This window comes from Mesoplodon mirus (genome assembly GCF_964341445.2).
Source record: "Mesoplodon mirus genome assembly, chromosome: 12".
Taxonomy (NCBI): domain Eukaryota; kingdom Metazoa; phylum Chordata; class Mammalia; order Artiodactyla; family Ziphiidae; genus Mesoplodon; species Mesoplodon mirus.
This window is the reverse complement of record NC_138988.1, coordinates 21,302,526-21,325,363: the sequence shown is the minus strand read 5'-3', so window position 1 is coordinate 21,325,363 and position 22,838 is coordinate 21,302,526. Positions and strand designations below refer to the sequence as shown.

Genomic DNA, 22,838 nt, shown 5'->3' with positions numbered 1-22,838 from the left:
CAAGGTACACCTGCAATTCTGAGCATACCATTTATTGAACAGGAAAAGGTTATCTCCATGTAAGGTACTTGCACAGAAATACTAATCTCCCTATATTTCACTTCCCACTCCCCTCTCCCCATTGTCCGGGATTAAAAGATGTCAGATGAAATATATTCTTGAATTTAAAAGACCTGTTTGCCAGTCTGATAAACTAGAATGAATGACTTGTTACAAATAAACAACATTAGTAAGATTAGGAAGCCTACATTGGTTATCCTCCATGAGGTAATAAACTACCGTATTTCACCAATTCTAAGACAATTTTATTCTAAGACACAGCGTTACGTTATGTCTCACTAAGAGAAAAAAACCGAAAACACTGCCAATTCAACTATAACACGTCAGCAATCAAAAGATGCACCCTGATTTCAGGGATGTAAGTATGAAAAAGTGGGCATCTTGGAATCAATAAAATATGGCAATACCGTAACTAAAAATCTACAATCTTGTCCAACCTGATTACTTGAAGTAGAGTACCTTCAGCTGGTTTGTATGAACCTTGGACATAAATGGAAGGAAGGATACATAAACACTTTCAGTAGCACGCCTTTCATTTATTGACCTATGTAAAAAAAATAATAGGTCTAAAAAAGTCAGAACAGTAAAAGAATATGCAAAAGGCTATATCTGTTTCTAGAAGGCTATACAAATATGCAAAAAGGAATAAGTTATTTTTTTGCATGTCTTTTTGTTTTCCAAATTTTTTTCCCCCAAACTTCATTTTCAATAATACAAATGACTAAGGACCAGTTTAACAAATCAACTTTATGTATATATTACATGCTTTGGAATATAGATAGAAAATGTTCCCCAAAAGTTGTTCAGAAACTTCTCTATTCACAATATGAACAAGGAAACTGTATAAAAGAGGGAGAAGGAGCACCTTTTATGGAATTCTGAAGCAGAGTAAAGATGAAAAAAAAAAAGATCCATGTAGAATATGGAAATATTTGTTAACAACAAAAAAAAAAACCAACCCAAAACATCCAACGATAAACCATAGCGAATTATTTCTTCCAAGGACAGTATGAGGTAGTTTTAGCCTCATAATTAAATTTATGGCAGCTTGGAAGGTTTTCGTTTTTGTTTTTAATGACTAATCTTGCTTTTGTCACTTGGTGACTTAGAACTACCTGGGGAATCCAGACAATATGCTTACTCTTCAAATGTTCACAATTTTAAGGCACACAATTCATCTAAAATGATGTGGTGTTCGTGTTTTTTTTTTTCTTTATATTGTGTTGGGTTCTTGCTGTGTCACCTTAAAATACTTTTTCAAACTCTTGGTTATAAAAACTTTCCATATCAAGTCTGCCATTGCAATGACAGCTGCGTTGGAGAGTTACCAGCCTGAACAATAGCTCATCATGCCATTGGAATAGAAAGAAAAAAGGAACTCCATGATAGTGTACCTTAGAAAATTCTCCAAGCAGAGTTTGTCCGTTACGCAGTGGGCTGCTTCATTTTTCCCCAATCTGCTACCATGAAGTTATATTACAGGATGCTACAGCCATAAGTCTTTCCAGAACCCATTTTATGGTGCTTATGAAAACCATCACTCTTGATAATAGCCTAAAAACATTTACACTCATTCAGGACTTCATGAAAAATCCGGCTTCTCTTCAAGTAATTTTCTAATACTGTCTAAATTGTTCATGTCCGGGGTAGACATAGTATGTAATTCTTCACCAGCTCACAAATTCCAACTTTCTGATGGTGAGCAGTGACGAGCTTCTGGCTTCCCTTCTCTCATCATTCTGAATTGTGCTCTGAAATTTCCCGTCCTTCTTCCCTATTGGAGACCCTGAACGCACTTTTCACAGTTTTGAGGTCTGCCTTCAACAACTTTTGTTCTCTTAAAAAGTGCTTGCTCTTGGTAAAGGCTGAGTCCTCCTTGGCAATGGTTCACATGTGGTCTTGACCTTGCTCTGTTAGGTTAGCACCTAGACTTGGAAAGGTGGGTTGTCGTTCAGGGGTTTTGTGCGGCTTAGTGTGTGATTCACCTCCAGGGCCACGGGAGTCCTCTCTTCCACCTTGGATGCCTTTAGGTTTCTATAGCCAACAGCCTTCTGGGAAGACGAACACATTTTGCAAGGCACACTAGTGTGAGAACGCAGGGCTCGGTCAAGAGCTCAACTGCAGTTCAGACTAATGTTCCAGGCTTTGAGTCTTCATGCCAAAAGAGCCTCTGCTCACTATTCTCCAGGCTGTCTTCCAGCGGGTTTCCCTCTGTATTGTCCAGTTGACCGGTCTCTGTGTATGGTCTATGAAAGGAAACCAGAAAAGTTACAACTTGTTGTCATTTTTGTTCCCAGAGTACAAAGATTACTATACTCAAAGAAGTTAGTAGAAAACACTGTTAAGAAAAGTATCCGAAACTTGGAAATAAGGCAAGGGATGACTGTGTGTTTTTTCAACGTCATACTGGAACATGGTCTCACAGGCCCATGCAAGGAGTATTTACTTCTCTTGAGAGATATTTTGTCTAACTTACATTTACCATGGATGAGGACCCAGACTGTGTTAAGTTACATGTTAACTTGGGGGTTTCTGTTTGGAAGAAATACAAATAACTTCCGTCTAGTAGAAAGATTACGGTCATAGTTTTATTGCCCTGTAGGATATTAACTGGTTTTGTATTGAATTGAGTAGTCTCATCTCAGTACTCTCCCTTTCAGTGTGTGGAATTCAGTCTCTTGAATTATCTGGGAACCAGCTTTAGCATTCTGTTAGTTGTCTCATGAATGAGTTAAATAAATCTTCGACATATGTTCATTTTAGGTTTGTGTGAGAGTTGTATTTTTGACTTTTGAAGTATTTTTGACAGCTACACTTTAAGCAGTCTTCAAATTCAGGGAAATATACTAGATGTTTTTCTTAGAAACAAAGGAATATACTTAAAGGGAGGTGAGGGTACCTTGGGACATATTTTACATCCCTAGGGTGTATGGGTCAAGTGTAAATTGGAAACAGCATCACATAAAACAATCACAGGCCCATTTGGAAAGTACATCCAAAAGAAGGCATCCTATTATACAGACCATTCCAATAAGCAAAACCTCATTCCTGTAATAGCAGGTTAGAATAGGTTAGATAGTTAGTAGCTTTCTTTTTATTTTAAACTTCAATGTCTTTTAGTAGAGGTGAATAAAAAGTCCTTTGGAAAAGAGCTTTGGAAATAAACACTATGCAAAACCAGATATTTAGTGTTTTTTTTCTAATATAAAAACAAAAGCAGATTTCTGTAGCTTCACACATCACTCAGAACAAGCGAAACTGCTGCTATGCAAGAAGCAACACACCGATTTGAGGGACTGTACTTACTACAGCTGGCTACGCTTAAAAGAGAATTGAAAACTGATCTCATTTCTGGAGACACAACCATTCTCTGAGACAGAAGCCCTTGGTTCTGCCTAGTAATAGGGAGTGTTCAATAAGGAAGAGGATAGGAAATGGAAAACAGGAAGTGAAAGAAAAAAAGTTATTTGAAAACACAGTTTGCAGCAGCAGAGCCAGGAATTTGACTATATTACATACGAGGTAGCAGAAGAGACTTCAACATTTCTAATTTTAGAAAGTTTATGCTGCTAACAGTTATACTACATCATACAAGGAAAAACATTTTATTGGTATAAATTTGTAGCTTTCTATAATATTAAGACCTGGACACTCCGAGGTAGGAATCTCTAAATAACATGCACTTCATTTTTAAAAACATACTGATCTATGGCTAAGCATTTCAAATCTTCAATTTAAGGGCAGATCTAAAGTTTTTTATCTTTATCTTGAAACCCAATTTTTCTCTTATTTTAATAATTACATTTTCATAAAAAATAACATGCAGTTTTAGAACAAATTTCTAAAGCTTTATGGAGGATTGTTATACTTGCCTTATTAATAAGTCAAGTTAAATTGATCAGACTGTACATGATAAAAATAAAATCCTAAACGGACAAATGGGTAGAAATAAGCATTCCCATAATTCTCTGGGATAGGAGGGTACGTTGGCAAATCTTTCTAGTAAGCAGGAGCTTAAAAAATATGCTTTTCAATTTAATCCATTAAACCAACTTATTGGAATGTGTCCTAAGGAAATAATCTAGAATTCAGACAAATATTTTGCACAAAGTATTGTATTTTATTTACAATAAAAAAAGAAAGAAAATTTAAAAGCCATTTAAAATCAAACTATGGGGAACTGTTAATAAAGTATGGCATATTTATTGAGTGGAATATCATATGGTTGCATAAAATAAGGTTTAAAGAGTTTTGTAAAAAAAAAAATGGGAACACATTCTCTACAATGAGCTCATATTATGTGCACATGTACACATACACAATAGGGGTCTTTAAATAGTTTCTAATTTCCTGTATATCATGCCCCTTCAGACTCTGCTATCAAGCCATGTTGGCCTGGCTGTAACAGATGGACAGACTTTGTAAAAACAGACTGTCTCTAAAAATGTTTAACACTTCCTGAGTCCTATGAAAGTGGTGTTAGGATATTAGAACTGTCTTATGCCCTGAATGGTTTGTTTTATATCACTTCTAACTCAGTCAACAAAAACAAAAGTGAAAGTATACAAACAGGAAAATTATTTGCAAATGTATTATACAAAATGATTAGAACTGAATTGAAAAAGTTCAGCTCAAATTTTGGGCCAAAGTCCTCCTGCTCTTAACTCATTTGCAAGCATTATTTACAGAAGTCCAAGCTATCTGACATCCTCTGAAGTATATTTTCATTAAAATTCTATTTTGAGCATGCCCTTTGTTGAGTTGAGACAATTGGCCTAATATTTCAAGCCAAGAAAAACTTTTGCTAAATATGGAAAAGAAAAACAAGCTTTTGGGGTTGAATTATCTCCAATTTGCTTATAACACTGAGTGCTTTAGTAAGAAACTAACCTCAAATTCACCAGTATTCACCTTTAAAAGTTATTGTCTATGTAAGCCTCCTATGCCTGACGCAATCTGACTTAAAGAAAGCAAAATTAAATTTTCTTAAACAAAAACAAAAAGCAACAGAAAATGCTTTACTTCTTGGCACCAGGGGTACAGATTATATTCTGTGAGAAGGTGATCGAGAAAAATGACCACTTCAAGTTTAACTCCTCCCATGTATGCAAAGAATTGAAAAACGTAATCCAGAGTTTGCAATCTTTTTAATAATCACATTTTAACAAATTGACCTTATCTATTTCCTCTAAATGTTTACAAAGAGCTACTATGACAGACACACAGGACAGCTGGCTGCGTCTGTTGCTTCTTAATGAACATAGGGTTAGACACAAAAAGGCAGCAAATGTTTGAAATCAAGCCCACCAACTGTCTATGAGGAATCTTGGCATGAACAGCCTTTTCTGGGATAGAGATATTTTTCCTGCAAGGTTCCAGAAAAGTCTTAACTGGGTATATCAGTAGTACAGTTTCAAGTATAGCAATTAAAAAGAACCCTTCAGACACAAAATTTAATGTACAGGACTCTAAGAAGAGGGTCAGATTTGAATGAGCTAGATTGAGCACCAGCGAGTTTTTTCTTAAAGGGCCAGATATTTTTGGCTTCGTCGGCCATGAAATCTCTGTTGCAACTATTCCGCTCTGCCCTCATAGTACAAAAACAGCCATAGGTAACATGTAAATAAATAAGCATGGCTGTTTTCCAATCAAAATTTATTTATAAACATAGGTGGCAGCCGGTCTTAGACTACAATTTGCCAACCCTTGAGCTAGATTACTTAGCGTTCATAAAATAAAACTGGATTCCTGAATTCTTTAGACCAGGAACAGGGTACTGAAAGTTTTAAGCATGCCTTTCTCACCTGCCTGGAGAGGGCAAAGGATTATAGACGTTGCCATAGCAGCTGGTGTAGGAAGAATGTGCCGGGGTCTCGTATTCAGATAGCCCTATAGTTATCTGGGTCCTCCAGTTCCCGGAAGCATTTGTAGAAGACACTAGAAATAAAAATGAAAAAAGACAAAATTAGTGGGACTATTCAAAGTGAGAATTGTTTAGGCCATTTAGATGTACATCAATCAGCTGTGTGCAGAGTAGAGCTTACCAGCCAATGTTTGGAACCAACAGAGTTCCTATTCCAATTTGGTTACTTACTGGCCATGTGACATTGGGCAAATGGCTTATGTTCTTTAAGCTTTAGTTTCTTTGTCTGTAAAGTGGGGGATAATAATATAAATATAGGGCTTCCCTGGTGGCGCAGTGGTTGAGAGTCCGCCTGCCGATGCAGGGGACACGGGTTCGTGCCCCGGTCCGGGAAGATCCCACATGCCGCGGAGCGGCTGGGTCCGTGAGCCATGGCCGCTAAGCCTGCGTGTCCGGAGCCTGTGCTCCGCAAGGGGAGAGGCCACAACAGTGAGAGGCCCGCGTACCGCAAAAAAAAAAAAATAATAATAATATAAATATATTCTGTATAGGGATGATACCAGGATTAAATAACCTAATTTGTACAAATATTTAGCACTGTGCCTAGCAATAAATGATAACATTATTGTTATAAATGTGAATAAAGTTAATTGAAAGACATGCTATAAAAAAATAACCCAAAAGACAAGCCAGAAAAAAAATTCTCATATATTGAAAGAATCTTCCCAGTGTCCCAGTCAGGCTATGGTGGCTGGATAGCTTCATAGGCTCAATTGTAAAGGTAAGATGACAAGTTTGAGTTTGTGGAGGCCTTTAGAGGAAAAGCATTCCATACGTTGACTTGTTGAGACTTGCTCGTTCCCCAGCCACAGGCAATATTGGGCCACTAGCAGCATCAAGGCACATTTTTGCCTTTTAAAAAGAAGCTTTGGGGGTGGGGTAGGGGAGGGAAACTAGTATAGGAAAGATTTCAGGAAGAAGAGATTTAGTTCTTCTGAGGGACTAATCTGTAACAAGACAAGGGCATACACAAAAAAGAATGAAATAATGCCATTTGCAGCAACATGGATGGACCTAGAGATTACCATACTAAGTGAAGTCAGCCAGACAGAGAAAGACAAATATCATATGATATCACTTCTATGTGGAATCTAAAAAGTGATACAAATGAACTTATTTACAAAACAGAAACAGACTCACAGACTTCGAAAACAAACCTGGTTACCAAGGGGAAAGGTGTGGGGAGGATAAATTAGGGATTTCGGAGTAACAGATACACATTGCCTTGTATAAAATAGATAAACAACAAGGACCTACTGTACAGCACAGGGAACTCGACTCAATATTTTGTAATAACATATATGGGAAAAGCATCTGAATATATATATATACACACATATATATGTAAACATAAATATATATATGCATGTATAACTGAATCACTTTGCTTTATACCTGAAACTAACACAACATTGTAAATCAACTATACTTCAATAAAAAAAAAATTTTTTTAATGGTTGAAAAAAAAATAGACAAGGGCATAATTTGGGAGCAAAACCCAGTGAATGCCTCATCGCTGGGCGTTTGCTGTCCTGTCTCTAAAACCAGTCCTGCCCCATGCCTAGGCTGCACAATGCCATGCCAGTCATCCAAGACTCAAAACCCCCACACCTTTCCTGGAGCCTTCCAGCTCTCCTCCATTTCCTGCTCCTGGAGGCCAACCTCTTCCTCTTCTCTGTCACACCCACAAAGCACATGTGACAGTGCAAGACAAACACATTTCAAAACTCATCTGTGGTCCTGCATGCCACAAGGCTTTGACTCAAAGATATAACATTCCCACTTTAAGCTTCCAGGAAGGTTTCATAACTCAGAGGTGTGGTGGTTAGGATATCTGAGCTGTGACCGAATTCCTACTCTGCCACTTAATTAGCTTTGGAGCTCGGGCAGGGTCATTTAAACGCTCTAAGTCAGAACTGCCTCAGCTGCAAGAGTAGAATAATAATAATATACATAACAACGGCACTCATTACATAGAACTGCTGCATACATTAAGTGGGAGAGTATACATAAAGCGCTGAGCAGGTCGGGTGGCACAGGGTAAGTTGCCAGTAAATGGTGATTGTCCTTACTACTAAAACTGAGTCACCCAGAGAGCCTTTAGGTGGCTGGAAGAGATTACAAAACCCCTAATTCGGCAAATAATCAGAAACTTATCTCTCTATGAGAATGATGTGTGCCTGTTATAAAACATTTCTGTAGCTATAAAATGTATACTTCTGGGAGCACTGATTCCATCCATCCAATTCCTTAAAATGTGATGCCTTTTGGCCTATGGGGCCAAATCCTGCTGGTATCAGCAAGGTTCACACCCTCACACTGGGTCCAGGAAGTGTTATCTCCATTCTCACCTTTGCCCCAGTCCTGAGCCAACAGCCAGGAATGTTGAAGTTTCTGAGTGACACCTGCTTCTCCCTGGCCTCGCTGTTTAAAGAGGCATTACCCCAGTGCTGTGCCCTGATGACCATCCACATGCATCCCAGCCCTCTTTCTTTGGTTTCTGAAACACCCAGAAATTGAAGGGGAAGAAAGACATTCTCTAATCAGAGCCACAGATAAGAAATAACTACAGGAGGCTTTTCATATGTTAGATGTGGTAATAAATGGGAAAGTCCAAGCAGAAGTCCAAAGTCCTGGACAAATACGAGAACACTAGAACCCAAATGGAAATCTCCATGGAGATGCCTCTTGTCAACAACATTAGGAAACTTTTAAAGGAAAACTTCTCACCGAAGATCACACAATGATTCAGGAATCCCTGAGCTATGTCTCACTAAGGTGTCATGCTTGAAAGAGGGGGCGAGACTCATGACCTCATGTGGTTTGAGAATTCATCCATTTCTTAGAGCTTTAATATTGCTTAATTTTCATATAGTCCTCTGGCTGCTAACTAGACTGTGAATTCATCCAGGCCAGGAACTGGCTTGAAACTGGATCCTCAGTATCTATGCCTGCTTGTTTGCTGAATAAATGAAACCCTGGGCAGACTCTCCATTTAGGCCCCCATTTCTCTCCTTAAAGTATGCCTAGCACAGCTGGAGGTACGCAGTAAACCCTCCAGGAACAGAAGTGGAGTTAGGGACCAAAGTCAACACGTGAAGAGAACACCTCTAATCCAAATTATCTTTGACAGTCCCTTAAATCAGCCATAAAGTGGAATACATATGATTACTGAATTAAGACCTGCAAAGTACTTAGAACACTGCCAGGAACAGTGGTTAGTAAATGCCACCTCCTATCAGACTCATTAGAAGCCTTACACAGAGACCTGAGCATTTGGAACGAACTGCCTTTAGATAATCCAATTCCTACTTGTGAACAGGGAAAGATGTATAACCTTAATGGTTTTCTGCTTACCTGAAGGATTTATGCTATTCTCTTAATATATCAAACCTTGACGACCTGAACATTTATTTATTTACTTATTTATTTTTATTGAAGTATAGTTGATTTACAATGTTCTGTTAGTTTCAGGTGTACAGCACAGTGATTCAGTTTACGTATACATACATACATAGATATATATATATATATGTATGTCTGTGTGTGTGTGTGTGTGTGTGTATATATATATATATATATATATATAATGTTCATTTTCAGATTCTTTTCCCTTATAGGTTTATTACAAAATATTGAGTATAGTTCCCTGTGCTATACAGTAGGTCCTTGTTGGTTATCTATTTTATATATAGTAGTGTGTATCTGTTCATCCCAAAGCCCTGAACACTTTAAAGAGATGTGACTGTCAATGGAAGACCTAGAAAAGATAAAAATATATGAAAGCCCCTAACCCAGGGCAGCACAGAGAGTAGGTGCTCAATCAATGTTTGTTGGACTTGAATCTGTGGCTCTACCCAATGGCTACCACTCTCCTGATCTTGGGTCCTGGTCTCGTGACCCTTGAGGGGAGTGGTTTGGGGTAGGTGGGGAACATGAGGTAAATGAAATCTGGATATCAAGTGCCTCCGCAGTATTCTTACCTGAAGAGTAGGAAGACGCTCGGCTGCTTGGAGAACAGGGTACCTGCAGCCCGGCAAAGCCCAGGCTCCTCTGCGATCCCCTGTCCGAATCAAAGCTAGTCTGTGTGCTGTGGCCCTGCTCCTTCTGCCCAGAGGCCCGCTGGTACCAGCCACGCAGGTGCTCTGCCACTAAGGCCTTGTGGATGTTTTTGGTGATGTGCTCTGACTTGGCAGCAGCCTTCCTCGGCAGCCGGAGAGTTGCATACGGGTTATGGGGCACCCGGTCGACCTCGTCTTCATGAAACGACCTGCTGTAGTCCCTTGGGTGGTCATATCCATAGTGGGCGGAGGACCGGTAGGAAGGATTGACACTGTACTGTCCTTCAGTGTCGTTCTCGTAGACGTAGCCACCACTGTAATACAGATCACACTCTGCATATGGCATGTACCCGGCAGTGTAGTAACTGGAAGAAGGCTGCTCCTGACTCTTTGAGTAGACGCCATTCTTCAGACTATCCTTTTGTGCTAGGTTGGGCATGCTTCCTGAATTTGAAGTCGAAACGTTCTGTTTCTTGGACCTTCTCCGACCCCTGGAGCGAGTGTCCAGAGTTTGGGTGGTGTAACAGGGGCCGGCCACAGGTGTCACGCAGTAATACTCTGTGCTTGACTGGCTGGTATAGGAAGACCCGTCATCCAGGATTTCTGTGCTGCTGCTTCTTTGGGATTTGGAGAGGGAGAGAAATGGCTTATCATGGTCCATCTCAGAGAGCAGATGAGACTGGGACTCAAGGCTTCCACTCCGCTGGCGGCAGTGCTGAGATGAAGATTCGGGTCTGAAAGAGGAGGAAGCAAACTTGTAAAAGACAAACAAGGGAAGGAGGACCGAGGGAAGGGAAAAGGACACCACGTCGAACGATTTAATAGCTCCTGAACTGCACTAGGATTTTTAAGGTTTCCAAAGCTGAACACACAACAGAAACCACTGGGTTCACATGGTCAAAATGAGAAAAGAAATCGATTCTGTCAATTGGGCAATCCACATCCTTCCTTGACAATAGGGAAGATAAACTGATGCTGTATAACCTACATCAAAACCTAAGAAAAATCCCACATGTCTTTGGAGGGTTCTTTCTTCCAACAGGATAGCAGGATACATAGACTAGGGTGAACGCAGCATTTGTTGGGGAACAGAGTCTGGCTTTGACATTGGAGACATCTGGGTTGAGTTACGGCTCCATCATTTCCCAACCGTATGAATGTGGACAAGATATTTAACTAACGTCCCTCCCTCCTCTGTAAAATGAGGAAAAACACAGTATCTAGTATCTCCAGTCAGACTTGTTGTGGGGACCAAATAATATAGTGCATATAAAATAGCACAGCCTTCAGTAAACACTTCAAAATGTTGCTACTGTCATTATCTTCATCCTCACCATTGAATAACAAATGGTAATGTCCAGTTGGAAAAATTAAGGCACAAAAAATCCAGTATCTACCCAAACCACGTACATTTTCAAGCACATTTTCTTGGCTCACATATTTGATCTGTTAAGTGCATAGAAAGTGTAGAGCCATAAAATAAAGTCCACTGCAGAAAGTGATTAAAAACACAGTGAAGGGACTTCCCTGGTGGCACAGTGGTTAAGAACCCGCCTGCCAATGCAGGGCACACGGGTTCAAGCCCTGTTCCGGGAAGATCCCACATGCTGCGGAGCAACTAAGCCCGTGCGCCACAACTACTGAGCCTGTGCTCTAGAGCCCGTGAGCCACAACTACTGAGCCCATGCGCCTAGAGCCCGTGCTCCACAACAAGAGAAGCCACTGCAATGAGAAGCCCGCGCACCGCAACGAAGAGTAGCCCCTGCTCGCTGTAACTAGAGAAAGACCGCGGGCAGCAATGAAGACCCAACGCAGCCAAATTAAAAAACAAACAAACCACAGTGAAGTAAAACAAAACCTTAAAGCAAAAGTCAACAGAGAGAAAGCAACTGGAATGAAGCCCTCTTACTGCAAGTGGCTGCTGCTGTAAGCATTCCGGGTGAGAACAGGTGTGGTGGGCACGCTTAGCCCTCCCTGGGACCGCCTCTCCAGAGTTTTGTAAGGACTGCTGTGTGTCGACAGCATTTCTCTGTGACGGTAAAAAAAAAAAGAGAGAGAATTCAGGAAATGAGGAGCCACCTAACATTTCTGGCAAACTTGTTATAAGCTGATTAGAAACTTACTGGAGGGGGGAGGAATAAATTAGAAGCTTGGGATTAACAATACACATGACTATATATAAAATAGATCATCAACAAGGGCCTACTGTCAAGCACAGGGAGCTCTACCCAATATTCTGTAATAACCTATAGGGGAAAAGCATCTGAAAAAGAAGAGATATATGTATATGTATAACTGAATCACTTTGTTGTACACCTGAAACTAATACAACATTGTAAATCAAATTACTCCAATATAAAACAAAATAAAAAGAGCCTGCTGTATAAAAAGATAAATAAAATAAAATTCAAAAAAATAATAATAAAATAGAATTAAAAATAAAATAGATAACCAACCAGAACCTACTGTATAGCACAGGGAACTATACTCAATATTTTGTAATAACCTATAAGGGAACAGAATCTGAAAAAATTATATCTAGGTATAACTGAATCACTTTGCTGTACACGTGAAACTAACACAACATTGTAAATCAACTATACTTCAATTAAAAAAAAAAAGAAAGGAAACTTACTGGAAACTGAAGGAATGGGAACATAAAGAGATAATTGGGAAAACTGGCTTTGTGGCTTAGTATCCTGGTGCATCTTAGATGAGTCTTAGGGGAAGCACAAGTGATGTGACTCTGAGTCATAAATATGGAGGAAAAAACTAGAAGACGTTTAAAAAAGGGTGTACTGAATAAAACAGACTGGAAGCAACGAGAGCAGGGGCAGCAAATCCTTTCTCTGTAAAGAGCCTCACAGTAAATATTTTTGGCTTTGAGGGCCAGATGATCTCTGTTGCAATGACTCAACTCTGCCCTTGAAGTAAGAGACCAGTGTAGGCAATATGTATGTGAATGGAGGTGACTGCGTGCCAATCAAATTTGACCGTGGACACTTAAATTAAAATTTCATACAATTTTTATGTCACAAAATATTACTGCTTTTGATTTCCATTCCAGTATTTAAAAATCTAAAACCATGCTTAACTCATGGGCCATATAAAAATAGGCTGCAGCATGAATTTGGGTAGTGGACTGTCATTCACAGCATCCTTAAATCACTTTGTCCACTTTCCAGCACAGTGAGAACACAATTTGAAATTAATTTTTTAATTAAAAATGACTTTGATTACACTTCACTTGTTACAAAAGCATGTCAAGTTCATTGCAAAAAAGTTTAAAAATACAGATAAACATTTAAATGTCCATAATCTGATACCTCAGATAGTCAGAACACTAAACATTTTCAGATATTTTTACTAAGCATATATACTTATAAGCATTTATACTTTTATTGGGATTAACATACACACACTATTATATATAAAATAAATAACCAACAAGGACCTACTGTATAGCACAGGAAACTATACCCCATATTTTGTAATAACCTATAAGGGAAAAGAATCTGAAAAAGAATACACACACATACACACACACACACACATGTATGTATAACTGAATCACTTTCCTGTATGCCTGAAACTAACATGACATTGTAATACAACTATACTTTAATTTTAAAAAAGCATTTATACTTTTAACAACAAAAAATGAGATCTTACTGTATATATATTCTCTTTCAAAACCCACTTAAAAATTTTGATTTAACATTTTATGTCACTTAATATTCACCTACACTGTTATTTTAATGAGTTTATAGTATTTCAGTGTAAAGACTGACCATAATTAAACAATCCACTAGTTGAGCATTTGGGCTGCTTTCATTTGTTACTAGTATAAACAATGCTGTGAAAAGCATCCTGTAGTTAATTCAAGAGGAAAAATTCCTAAAAGCGAAATTGCTGGATCAAAGAGCAAACCCATCTTAAGCTATTGGGGATGGAGGCATAATAATTTTTAAGATAATGATTTTCCCAGTTATAATTCCTCTTGCTGAAATAGCTTTGTTTTCCCTAATATAATAAACACACTTGTCCAGTGTTATCTGATAGGACTTTCTTCAATTATGGAAATGTGCTATATCTGTGCTACCCAATATCAGCCATCAGCCACCTGTGCCTATTAGGACTTGAAATGTGGCTGGTAGGACTGAGGAACCGAATTTTAAATTTTATTTACTTTTAATTAAATTGGACAGCACAGCTCTAGACACCTGGATCTCTATTGTTTAAGGCAACAGTTTTTAGATGCTAACCTACAAACTGGGGCTAATATGAGATAAAAGTTTTCACTGGTCTTTGACAAATTAGAAATATAACAAAATGTGGGTTTTCTTTTCATAAGCGAAAAATTATTTAATCTAAATAATCTTCCTTTATTTATTTATTTATTATTAATTTTTTTTTTTTGCGGTACGCGGGCCTCTCACTGTTGTGGCCTCTCCCGTTGCGGAGCACAGGCTCCGGACGCGCAGGCTCAGCGGCCATGGCTCACGGGCCCAGCTGTTCCGCGGCATGTGGGATCTTCCCGGACCGGGGCACGAACCCACGTCCCCTGCATCGGCAGGCGGACTCTCAACCACTGCGCCACCAGGGAAGCCCTAATCTTCCTTTTTTTTGAGACTAATTTCCATCTTTCCTGAGATGCACTATAATATTGGCTAAAATCACATCACAGGCTTTGGAGTCAGGCTACCTAGGTTCAAATCCCAATTCTGACATTTACTAGTTGACAAAACCAACAAGTGATTCATGCTTTCTGGTCCTTGGTGTACTTATCTATAATTGGTAAGGATGGTAGTAATACAGTCAGGATTGTTGTGAGGATTAAATTTATTAATACATATTAAAACACTTCAAACGGTGTCTGGCACATAGTAAGTGCTCAATAAGTGTTAACTTCATATTATTGTTATTATTATTATTACAACGATGACTGTATTTTGGATATGTAAATGTCATTTTTTTTTCATGAAATCGTAGTGCTGTTTGTTTGAACATTCTGATTAGACAAAGTAAAAAGTTGGTAATCCTATCTTGAGCCCTATGTAGAAAAAAAAAAAAAAAAAACTAGTATTGATCCCTGCAGCCAAATTCTGGGAACCATTGGTCTGTCATCTTTTAAAAAGTTATTGCCCTGTTGTTATTGCCCTGATAATATTTACTTGAGACACTTGAGAAGTTGTATTATCTACTTTACAGACTAAAAATGTACTGAAGTCCCATTTTCCTTTGAAAGTTCAGAAGTCAGTTCTCTCACTTGGTTTGGAAGAGTGGTATTTAATGACAGTTTCCTGAAACCGTGGGTGATGAAACAACTTTGGACACTATACCCAAATTCAGATTATAATCAATGTTCCTATAATTTAATATAAATCAAATAGACTTTAAAATCAAGGAAACACCAAATACTTTTCAAAAGATCTCTTTAAAAACACTTCCACTTGTTACCAACAATAAATAACTGGGTTAGTTTGTATGCTTTGGTTTTACAAGATAACACTTTCTGAAAGAATAAAAAGGATAACGCAAAAATGGGTTGATTGTTTTGGAGAAAAGATCTCATAGTGGCAAGGCATTCACCTCACTGATAATGTGACTTCTTACCTGGACTGTCTGGTATCCACAAACTGTTCATTGATGGATGACTTTCTGAAATGGATTCTCTCAATCCCGAGAGACTTGGGAGGAAGAATTCTTGGAGAATGAGGTACTGAACTTGATTGCTGCCCAGCAAGAGTACAGGTGTCATTGGCTATAATAAGTAAATTGAATGAAAGAATAAGTAGATAAATAAAAAAGTAAACAAATACCATGCCAAAACCTCCCAAAAAAGAAAGTGGAAGATTTGTCTGGTGAGCAAAGTGGTCTTCCAAAGATGATATTTTTAGAAGTACTTACGTTTCAGGAAATTTATTTTTATATTTTATACAATAGAAAAAAAATTACTGAATGTTCTTGTGGGGCCTGACCCAACTTATGCCAACTCAATAGGTGGCATGCTGAGCAAATAAATTTCTCAGGTGGAATGGGTAATACTATACTATACTTTTCTAGAATTATACTACAGAAAAACCTCAGTGTGTAAGGGGCCAAGAGGAAGCTGGCCTGTAAAGTGGGCCTGGATCAGTTTTGTTCAGCTTTACTTTTAAATTTGTCTTAATTAATTTTTTTATTTTTGGCTGTGTTGGGTCTTCATTGCTGCGTTCAGGCTTTCTCTAGTTGCAGTGAGCTACTCTTCATTGCAGTGCATGAGCTTCTCATTGCGGTGGCTTCTCTTGTTGCAGAGCACGGTCTCTAGGTGCACCGGCTCAGTAGTTGTGGCACACAGGCTCAGTAGTTGTGGCACACAGGCTTAGCTGCTCCGTGGCATGTGGGATCTCCCCGGACCAGGGCTTGAACCCGTGTCCCCTGCATTAGCAGGCGGATTCTTAACCACTGCGTCACCAGGGAAGCCCTGTTCAGCTTTACTTTTAACGTTCTTAGGCCTCCTTGGCTGACCAAAGGCTCATCCTATCATTAAAAGTGATGAATCTGATTTATGATAAGTCATTAGGGAATTGTTGTGTCTCCCACTGGTATTTGTATTTCCAAAGAGGAATGGCAAACATGATCAAACCTCAGCTCAAAGAAAGAATTCTGAAATGGTAGACTTTCATGAACCATTCCATTTGGGGGAAGATAAAGCAGTAGGGGTTAGTGGTTCCCCCAAATTCTTTAAATCACATCAAATAGATAGCGAGCTCCTCTGCTTAAGCACAAGGAAGGGATTACGAGGAAATACTCTGTCACTTGACATGAAATCCATTCCATCATGAAATATGTTGACCACAGGTCATTACAATAGATACAGTCTACCTCTAGGAAACCAACATAATGACATGTAACCCAATTTCTAAAATGTGTGTTTCTTCCTAAGAAAAATAAAATAAACTCCAACTTAACTGGAATAAGTAGACAGTGATAAACTCTACCTTATTTCCTGGTAGTGTAGTGTAGGCTACACAACACTAATTTCCTGGTTTTGGTATTGGACACTAACTATATAAAATGTCACCAGCAGACAAAGCTGGGTGAAGGACTCTGTATTACTTACGCAACTTCTCTATAGTTACTTCAAACGTTAAAAAAAAAAAATCCTACAGAGCCTTACAAATCCTTATCAAGATACCTATTCACTGGAGTTATGGTACTCTGATTCCCTGAAGTCATGTGATTTGTACGGTACTGTATTTAATGCTGAGCTAACCTGTGTAGAAGTTAATCCTAATCCCCCGTTCCCAGCCATTCTGCATAAATGTAAGTTAGCTGTCTACTTTTCCCAGAAGAATAATAAACAGACTTTACTTAACTCAAAAATATTCTTAATATTTCAGAATATATAACGTTTTAAACTGAAAAGGGGGAGCTACTTACAATCATCATAGGTGGTAGTGTCAGACAAGGAGCTACCTTCTGATGGGATTATGTCTTCTGTGAATAAAATAAACTGCCTTTAGTATAATGGTGCATTTGGACACCCCTAATAGTTCAATGAAACCCTTTTCAATGGAGTGCATCTTATTTTTATTTAGATAAACACAACTAATTACAGTGCATTAGGAAGTTAACTATTGTAAGAATGAACTCATTGACTACTGAAGGTATAAACATCTCATATACTGTACAAATATTACATTGGATTATTTATTAAAGTGGAACAGAGTTTGAGAACGGTCCTTTGAGAATCTACTATACTGTTAGGATAATTTATTTTTTTGAGCCCTCCCCTGAAGAGAAGGGCTTTTTCTTGATAGCGTGTGGTGGTCACTTGTGGTGCATAAGCTTCTCAATCAGACCAGGGTTTCTTAACAGTGGGTGGCCCTACTGACATTTTGGACTGGATGATTCTTTGTTGCAGAGGGGTGGGGGGTGGAGGAGGGTGGGTGCTGCCCTTTTTACTGTAGGATCTCCAGCCTCCACCACTGGATGCCGGCACCACCCCACCCTCAGTTTTGACAATCAAACACGTCTGCAGACATTGCCAAATGCTCCCTGGGGTGCAAAACTGCCCCCGAGTGAGAACTACTGAAACAGACAGACCTGGGTTCACATCCTGGTTTTGTCACTTACTGGCTGTGAGACCCAGGGCAAATTACTTAATCTCTCCAAGCATCATTTGGCTCAACTCTACAATAGGGATAAGAATAGTACCTAGTGTTAAGTGCTTTGGTGAGCATTAAATGACGTAATAGATGTAAAGCCCTTAGCCCAGCTCCTGGCACAGGACAAATGCTCAATAAATGTTAGCTATACTTACGACTTTGGTTCCCTAAACACAGCCTTCTGGTGAAAGAACTCTGGTGGTTGAAAATGCCCATAATGATCTGATTATTACTGGTGCCCATCAAATGTTACAAGATGGGTTTAGCAAAAAGTGGTATCTCAGATGTTGATGTACTCTGGCAAGTCATTCCATACTCAGTGTCAACAATGGGCAAGGTTACAGGCAAACACGACACCTCAGTGTAAGCTTCAAAGCCATTATGAAGCGAATCTCCACATCCAGGCTCAAATGTTCATCTCTATCAGAGCCAGGAGGACCGTCTCTTAATTGGACACACAGTAGAGCTTGAAGGCGAAATGCCAGTAGAGTCAGCTGTCAGGCAGGCTTTAAAAAAATCCACCTGATATATGCTCAACCATTGGTACCAGTGCTGCCCAAATGTCAGTTACTGAAAAGGATAACATTTGAATCTTACACAGCTGGGGATGAATGGGCCACAACAAATGGCTATGAAACTTCAGTGCACTGCTACTCATCCATCTCTGTAGGTCCAGAATGTGACCACTGACTAGGCCAACTGGATTTCGCATTCAGAGTCACAGCCATCCTAAGTTCCCCAGCTGTAGTTGACGCACAGCTGTGTGTTGATGTCTGTGCATTCACTTTCCAAAAAGCCACATCTCTGCTTTGCAAATCATATGCTCTGAAGCGGAGTACACTTCAAACCTGATTACCATATTTTGTCAAATCTAAGATGTATAATTACTCGATGTCCCAGTAAAAAAAGAAAAAGTACTGCCGATCATAACTGTAACACTCCATCTAGTATAAGAATTATCCCAATTTCACAGATGTTTAAATGGGGAAAAAAAAGTCTTGAAATCAAAGAAATAGAATCGTATTTCAACCAGTGATCAAGGCTAAAAATCGTGCTAATAAATACGGAAGGCCAACTGGACTTGAAATCGACCTAAATGAGAATTTTTTCAGTTTACTTTTTTCCTGAATATTAAAGTTTTAGATACATAATGTTGAGAATTTTGAAAATATGGAAGAGAATTAGGAAGAAAATTAAGTGACATGAAATTCTACAACTATTAATATTTTGAACTCTTTCCCAACCAGTCTTTGTGTGTACATAATTATAAAATGTCAGGACCATGTTATGGTTACAATTTTGTATTCTGCCTTCTGCATTTCATAATATAACATGAGCATATGCCCATATCTTTAAATAGCCTCCATAAATGACAATAATCGTAAGAGCTCTTTTCTATCCACATATGTTGGATAGGTCCTTAAGAAAATGTATGGTCTGCTGCATTAAAAACCTTTGAGAAACTACTAGGTAGGGCCCAGCTCTCTTAATATCCTGTGTTTTCAAATGTATTTCTTGCAATGACATCAGGCCAGTTAAAGGTGAATCTCTCTTATTAGGAACCAATATTGCTATGAAAGCTCTTTCATGCTGAAAATTAAAGCAATGCAATAGTATAGTATTACAATAGTAAGAAGGTCACTAAAAACCAAGTTAATATACTTGTAAGACTGAAATTCCAAACCCTTTTTATCCTAAGAAACTCATAATTAACCCTGTTCTTTCTTTTGTCTCTTACCAAATGAACTGGTTTGGAAACGGTACATTCCATCAAGAGGATTGACTTATGTGACTCTAAAAAAACCTTACTAATTACTAACCTGGTAAGATAACTGTTGCTTTCTGGCTGGGTTTCTTTCCACATCTAATTCGGTATTCATTTATTGCATTTTCAATCTCCTGAAGCTTTTTCACTGCATCCGTGTAATCTTGCTTTCGTTTTTTCTTCACAGTTTTACAAAGATCCGGCTCGTTGGCAAGTTTCTTTGCAGCTTCAACCAGCTTTTGCTGTATTAGGAAATTGCTCTCCATTTCTTGCAAAGCAGGGTCCTGCATTTACATGATGATACTGTTTTATTTTTATGGACACACACAGTCACTGTGATATGTGCTAGATAATAAAATTTCTCTTTCTCATGCGTTCTCAAATCAGATGCTCTCTGAGAATAAAATCCTCCTAAGTTTTACTGCTTAGGTATTCTCAAACATTTTCATAGAAGACAAGACCTCCCTCCTCCATTTACTTTAACTGAATAGTCCAACTCCCTGTCCTTTTCAAAGAAGGGAATGGCCTTCCATTCATTCAGTTGGTTGGATGAAGATCGTATTTTTCAAGAAGGGATACTTCACCCAAGATTCATAGCCAGAGAATGCTATATTCACATGCACAGCTTTAGAAACAGATAAATTGAGGTTTGATTCCTCTTTCTGGGTGATTCCTGGTTGCATGACCCTGGACATATTGCTTAATTTTTAATGCTTCGATTTTTTTTCATTTGTAAAAGGGAGATAACACCCACCTTATGAAAGTATGGTGAAGATGAAAGGAAATAATGTATGTGCATTGCTTAGCCCAGAGCTGGGTATACAGTGAACACTCAATCAATAGCAAGGCTCACTTTATTATTAATGGAAACTGCTATCATTTTCTAAAGCCAAGATGGCTAAACTTCTGCAAGAAACACGAGTAGGGTCACAGTGTCTGATGTCATGCAGATGAGAAAGTACCCTCTATATTGGCTAACAAATATTTTAACTTTATTATACCCAAGTGCTATACATGTGTTATCTCACTGAATACTCCTTGCATCCCTCAGAGGGAAGAACAATCATTACCCCCATTTTATTGATGAGAAAACCCAAGAATTGAGACTTCACAGAGGGTCAACGATTTGCCAAAGGCTACTTGGTTTTAAGGGGGAGACTCGAGTGCTGGAAGTCTTAATTCTTATAATAGTATTTCTCAATTTATAAACATTTAGAGTTCGTTTAGTGCTCTTTCTGTTTGGCGGGGGGTGAAGTCATGAGAGAGAACTCAATTTTAACTAGACTGTGCACGAAAGAAAGGATTCAACTTGGTCTCCATGATCACTTTTAACTGGTGAGATAAACATGTAGAGTAGTAACTCAAAAACCAAAGGAACAAGTCAGCCACACTGATCTGACAGCATTTCTGTCTCAGTGTTGACAGACACGCTCAGAGCTGGTGCTCATACCTCTTCACTCGGCAGCAAGTTGTCATCTAATTTGAATGCGGTACCTACACGCCTTCTGACGTGAGGAGGTTTCTCACCTACGTTCAGTGGATACTCCTTTGGCATTTTGCCTGTGAGCTCCTGTAAAACAGGACAGAACCGAGAGGGAGATCACTGACCCTGGCTGGACCCGTCAAGCACGATTTGAAGTGCTGCCCAAGAGCAGAAGACACTCACAGCCTCCCGCAAACAGATCTTCTTGAGCTCTTCAACTTTTTTCAGAAGTTTTTCTTGCAACAGCTTTTCCTTCTTCTTGAGTTCAAGGATTTTCTCTCTCTTCTGCTCCTCACTGACTTCCGAGTCTTGAGAACCTGGGGGGGATTGGGCGGGAGGGCAGAGAAGGTTTATACAGGCATGTTTCCTTCCTTTTTAAAGGACAAGGGATTTTTAAGCCAAACCTGCTGTTTAATAATAGTTTATTTCTTTCCTCCTTGTTTCTGAACATAATAAAAGGAAACTGGAGAACATTTTCTCATGCTTCTGGGCATCAAACAGGGCCTGGTAATAATATATGCCTTTTGCATTTTGGCTCAGTCATTTTAGAAGCAATGATAAAATGCTTAGTGTTTCAGACACACCCAAGGAAGAAATTCATTTTTCTGAGCAGGAGAGAAGGTAAGATGTTCCCTGAGATAGTTGTTTAGAATGTTCTTTTAGAAAGTAAGCAAGGCAAAGGAATACTCTATGCTTCACGTTCACAAGCTGACAATGGGATTTAGATGAGAAATTATTTTTAGTGAAGTTATGTACACTTAGTGAGACTCTTATCCAAAATTTCTACAGAGGAAGGGTTTAGGGGCAAAAATCACTTTGGGGGTGAGGTGGGTTTGAAGGCTGTAGTCATGGTTCAATTTATGTTAAATGGAGAATTAGACAATTGTTTGTATCAAAAACTACATATTGGGGAAAGAAAAAGCTTATGAACCTTATGGGGAGAAAATATTCTTGCAAGCTACCCTGAGGCACTCACTATCTTAGTATCTATTGTTAATTATACAAACTGACTTTACTATTTAACTTTCTTCATACTCTTTTAAAAATTAATTTCAAAATTTATTCAAAACCGCAGTATACTGTAGGTTCCATATGCTTATTTATTCCCAAAATAATGGGTTAAAAGATACATTTGAAAGTGGTTTACAACGAAAAATATGTGAAATAAGATAAAGATCGCTTGCACGCTCTCTAATCCAAAAATATTACCTGAGGAGATTAAACTGCCGTTGCTTGCCATGATGAACTGACTTTTTGCCTCTAGTGTCACCATTTTGGAGACCCTTGGTGTTCCCATCTCAGTCAAATCCATTGCAATATCGTCTAAACTCCTGGCTGAAGGAATTTTTGCCTAATATAACATTGAAATGGAATTCATTCAGTTAAACCTATT

General features: G+C 38.7%; 1 protein-coding gene across 10 annotated transcripts in view; it reads right to left on the bottom strand.

Annotated features, from left to right (window-relative positions):
• Nucleotides 1-787: 787 nt before the first annotated feature.
• The window catches only part of FRMD4B (FERM domain containing 4B), a 322,972-nt gene continuing 300,921 nt past the window's right edge, over nucleotides 788-22,838 (bottom strand). For all 10 annotated transcript variants that reach the window (XM_082637923.1, XM_082637922.1, XM_082637926.1 and 7 more), the window contains 10 exons: nucleotides 22,655-22,796; nucleotides 21,629-21,762; nucleotides 21,413-21,532; nucleotides 20,018-20,246; nucleotides 17,470-17,526; nucleotides 15,661-15,808; nucleotides 11,954-12,073; nucleotides 9,967-10,778; nucleotides 5,865-5,997; nucleotides 788-2,306 (listed from right to left, as the gene is read on the bottom strand). In XM_082637923.1, coding sequence (XP_082494049.1) covers nucleotides 2,186-2,306; nucleotides 5,865-5,997; nucleotides 9,967-10,778; nucleotides 11,954-12,073; nucleotides 15,661-15,808; nucleotides 17,470-17,526; nucleotides 20,018-20,246; nucleotides 21,413-21,532; nucleotides 21,629-21,762; nucleotides 22,655-22,796 — 2,016 coding nt within the window. In that variant the 3' untranslated portion in view covers nucleotides 788-2,185. The remainder of the gene's footprint in view (nucleotides 2,307-5,864; nucleotides 5,998-9,966; nucleotides 10,779-11,953; nucleotides 12,074-15,660; nucleotides 15,809-17,469; nucleotides 17,527-20,017; nucleotides 20,247-21,412; nucleotides 21,533-21,628; nucleotides 21,763-22,654; nucleotides 22,797-22,838) is intronic.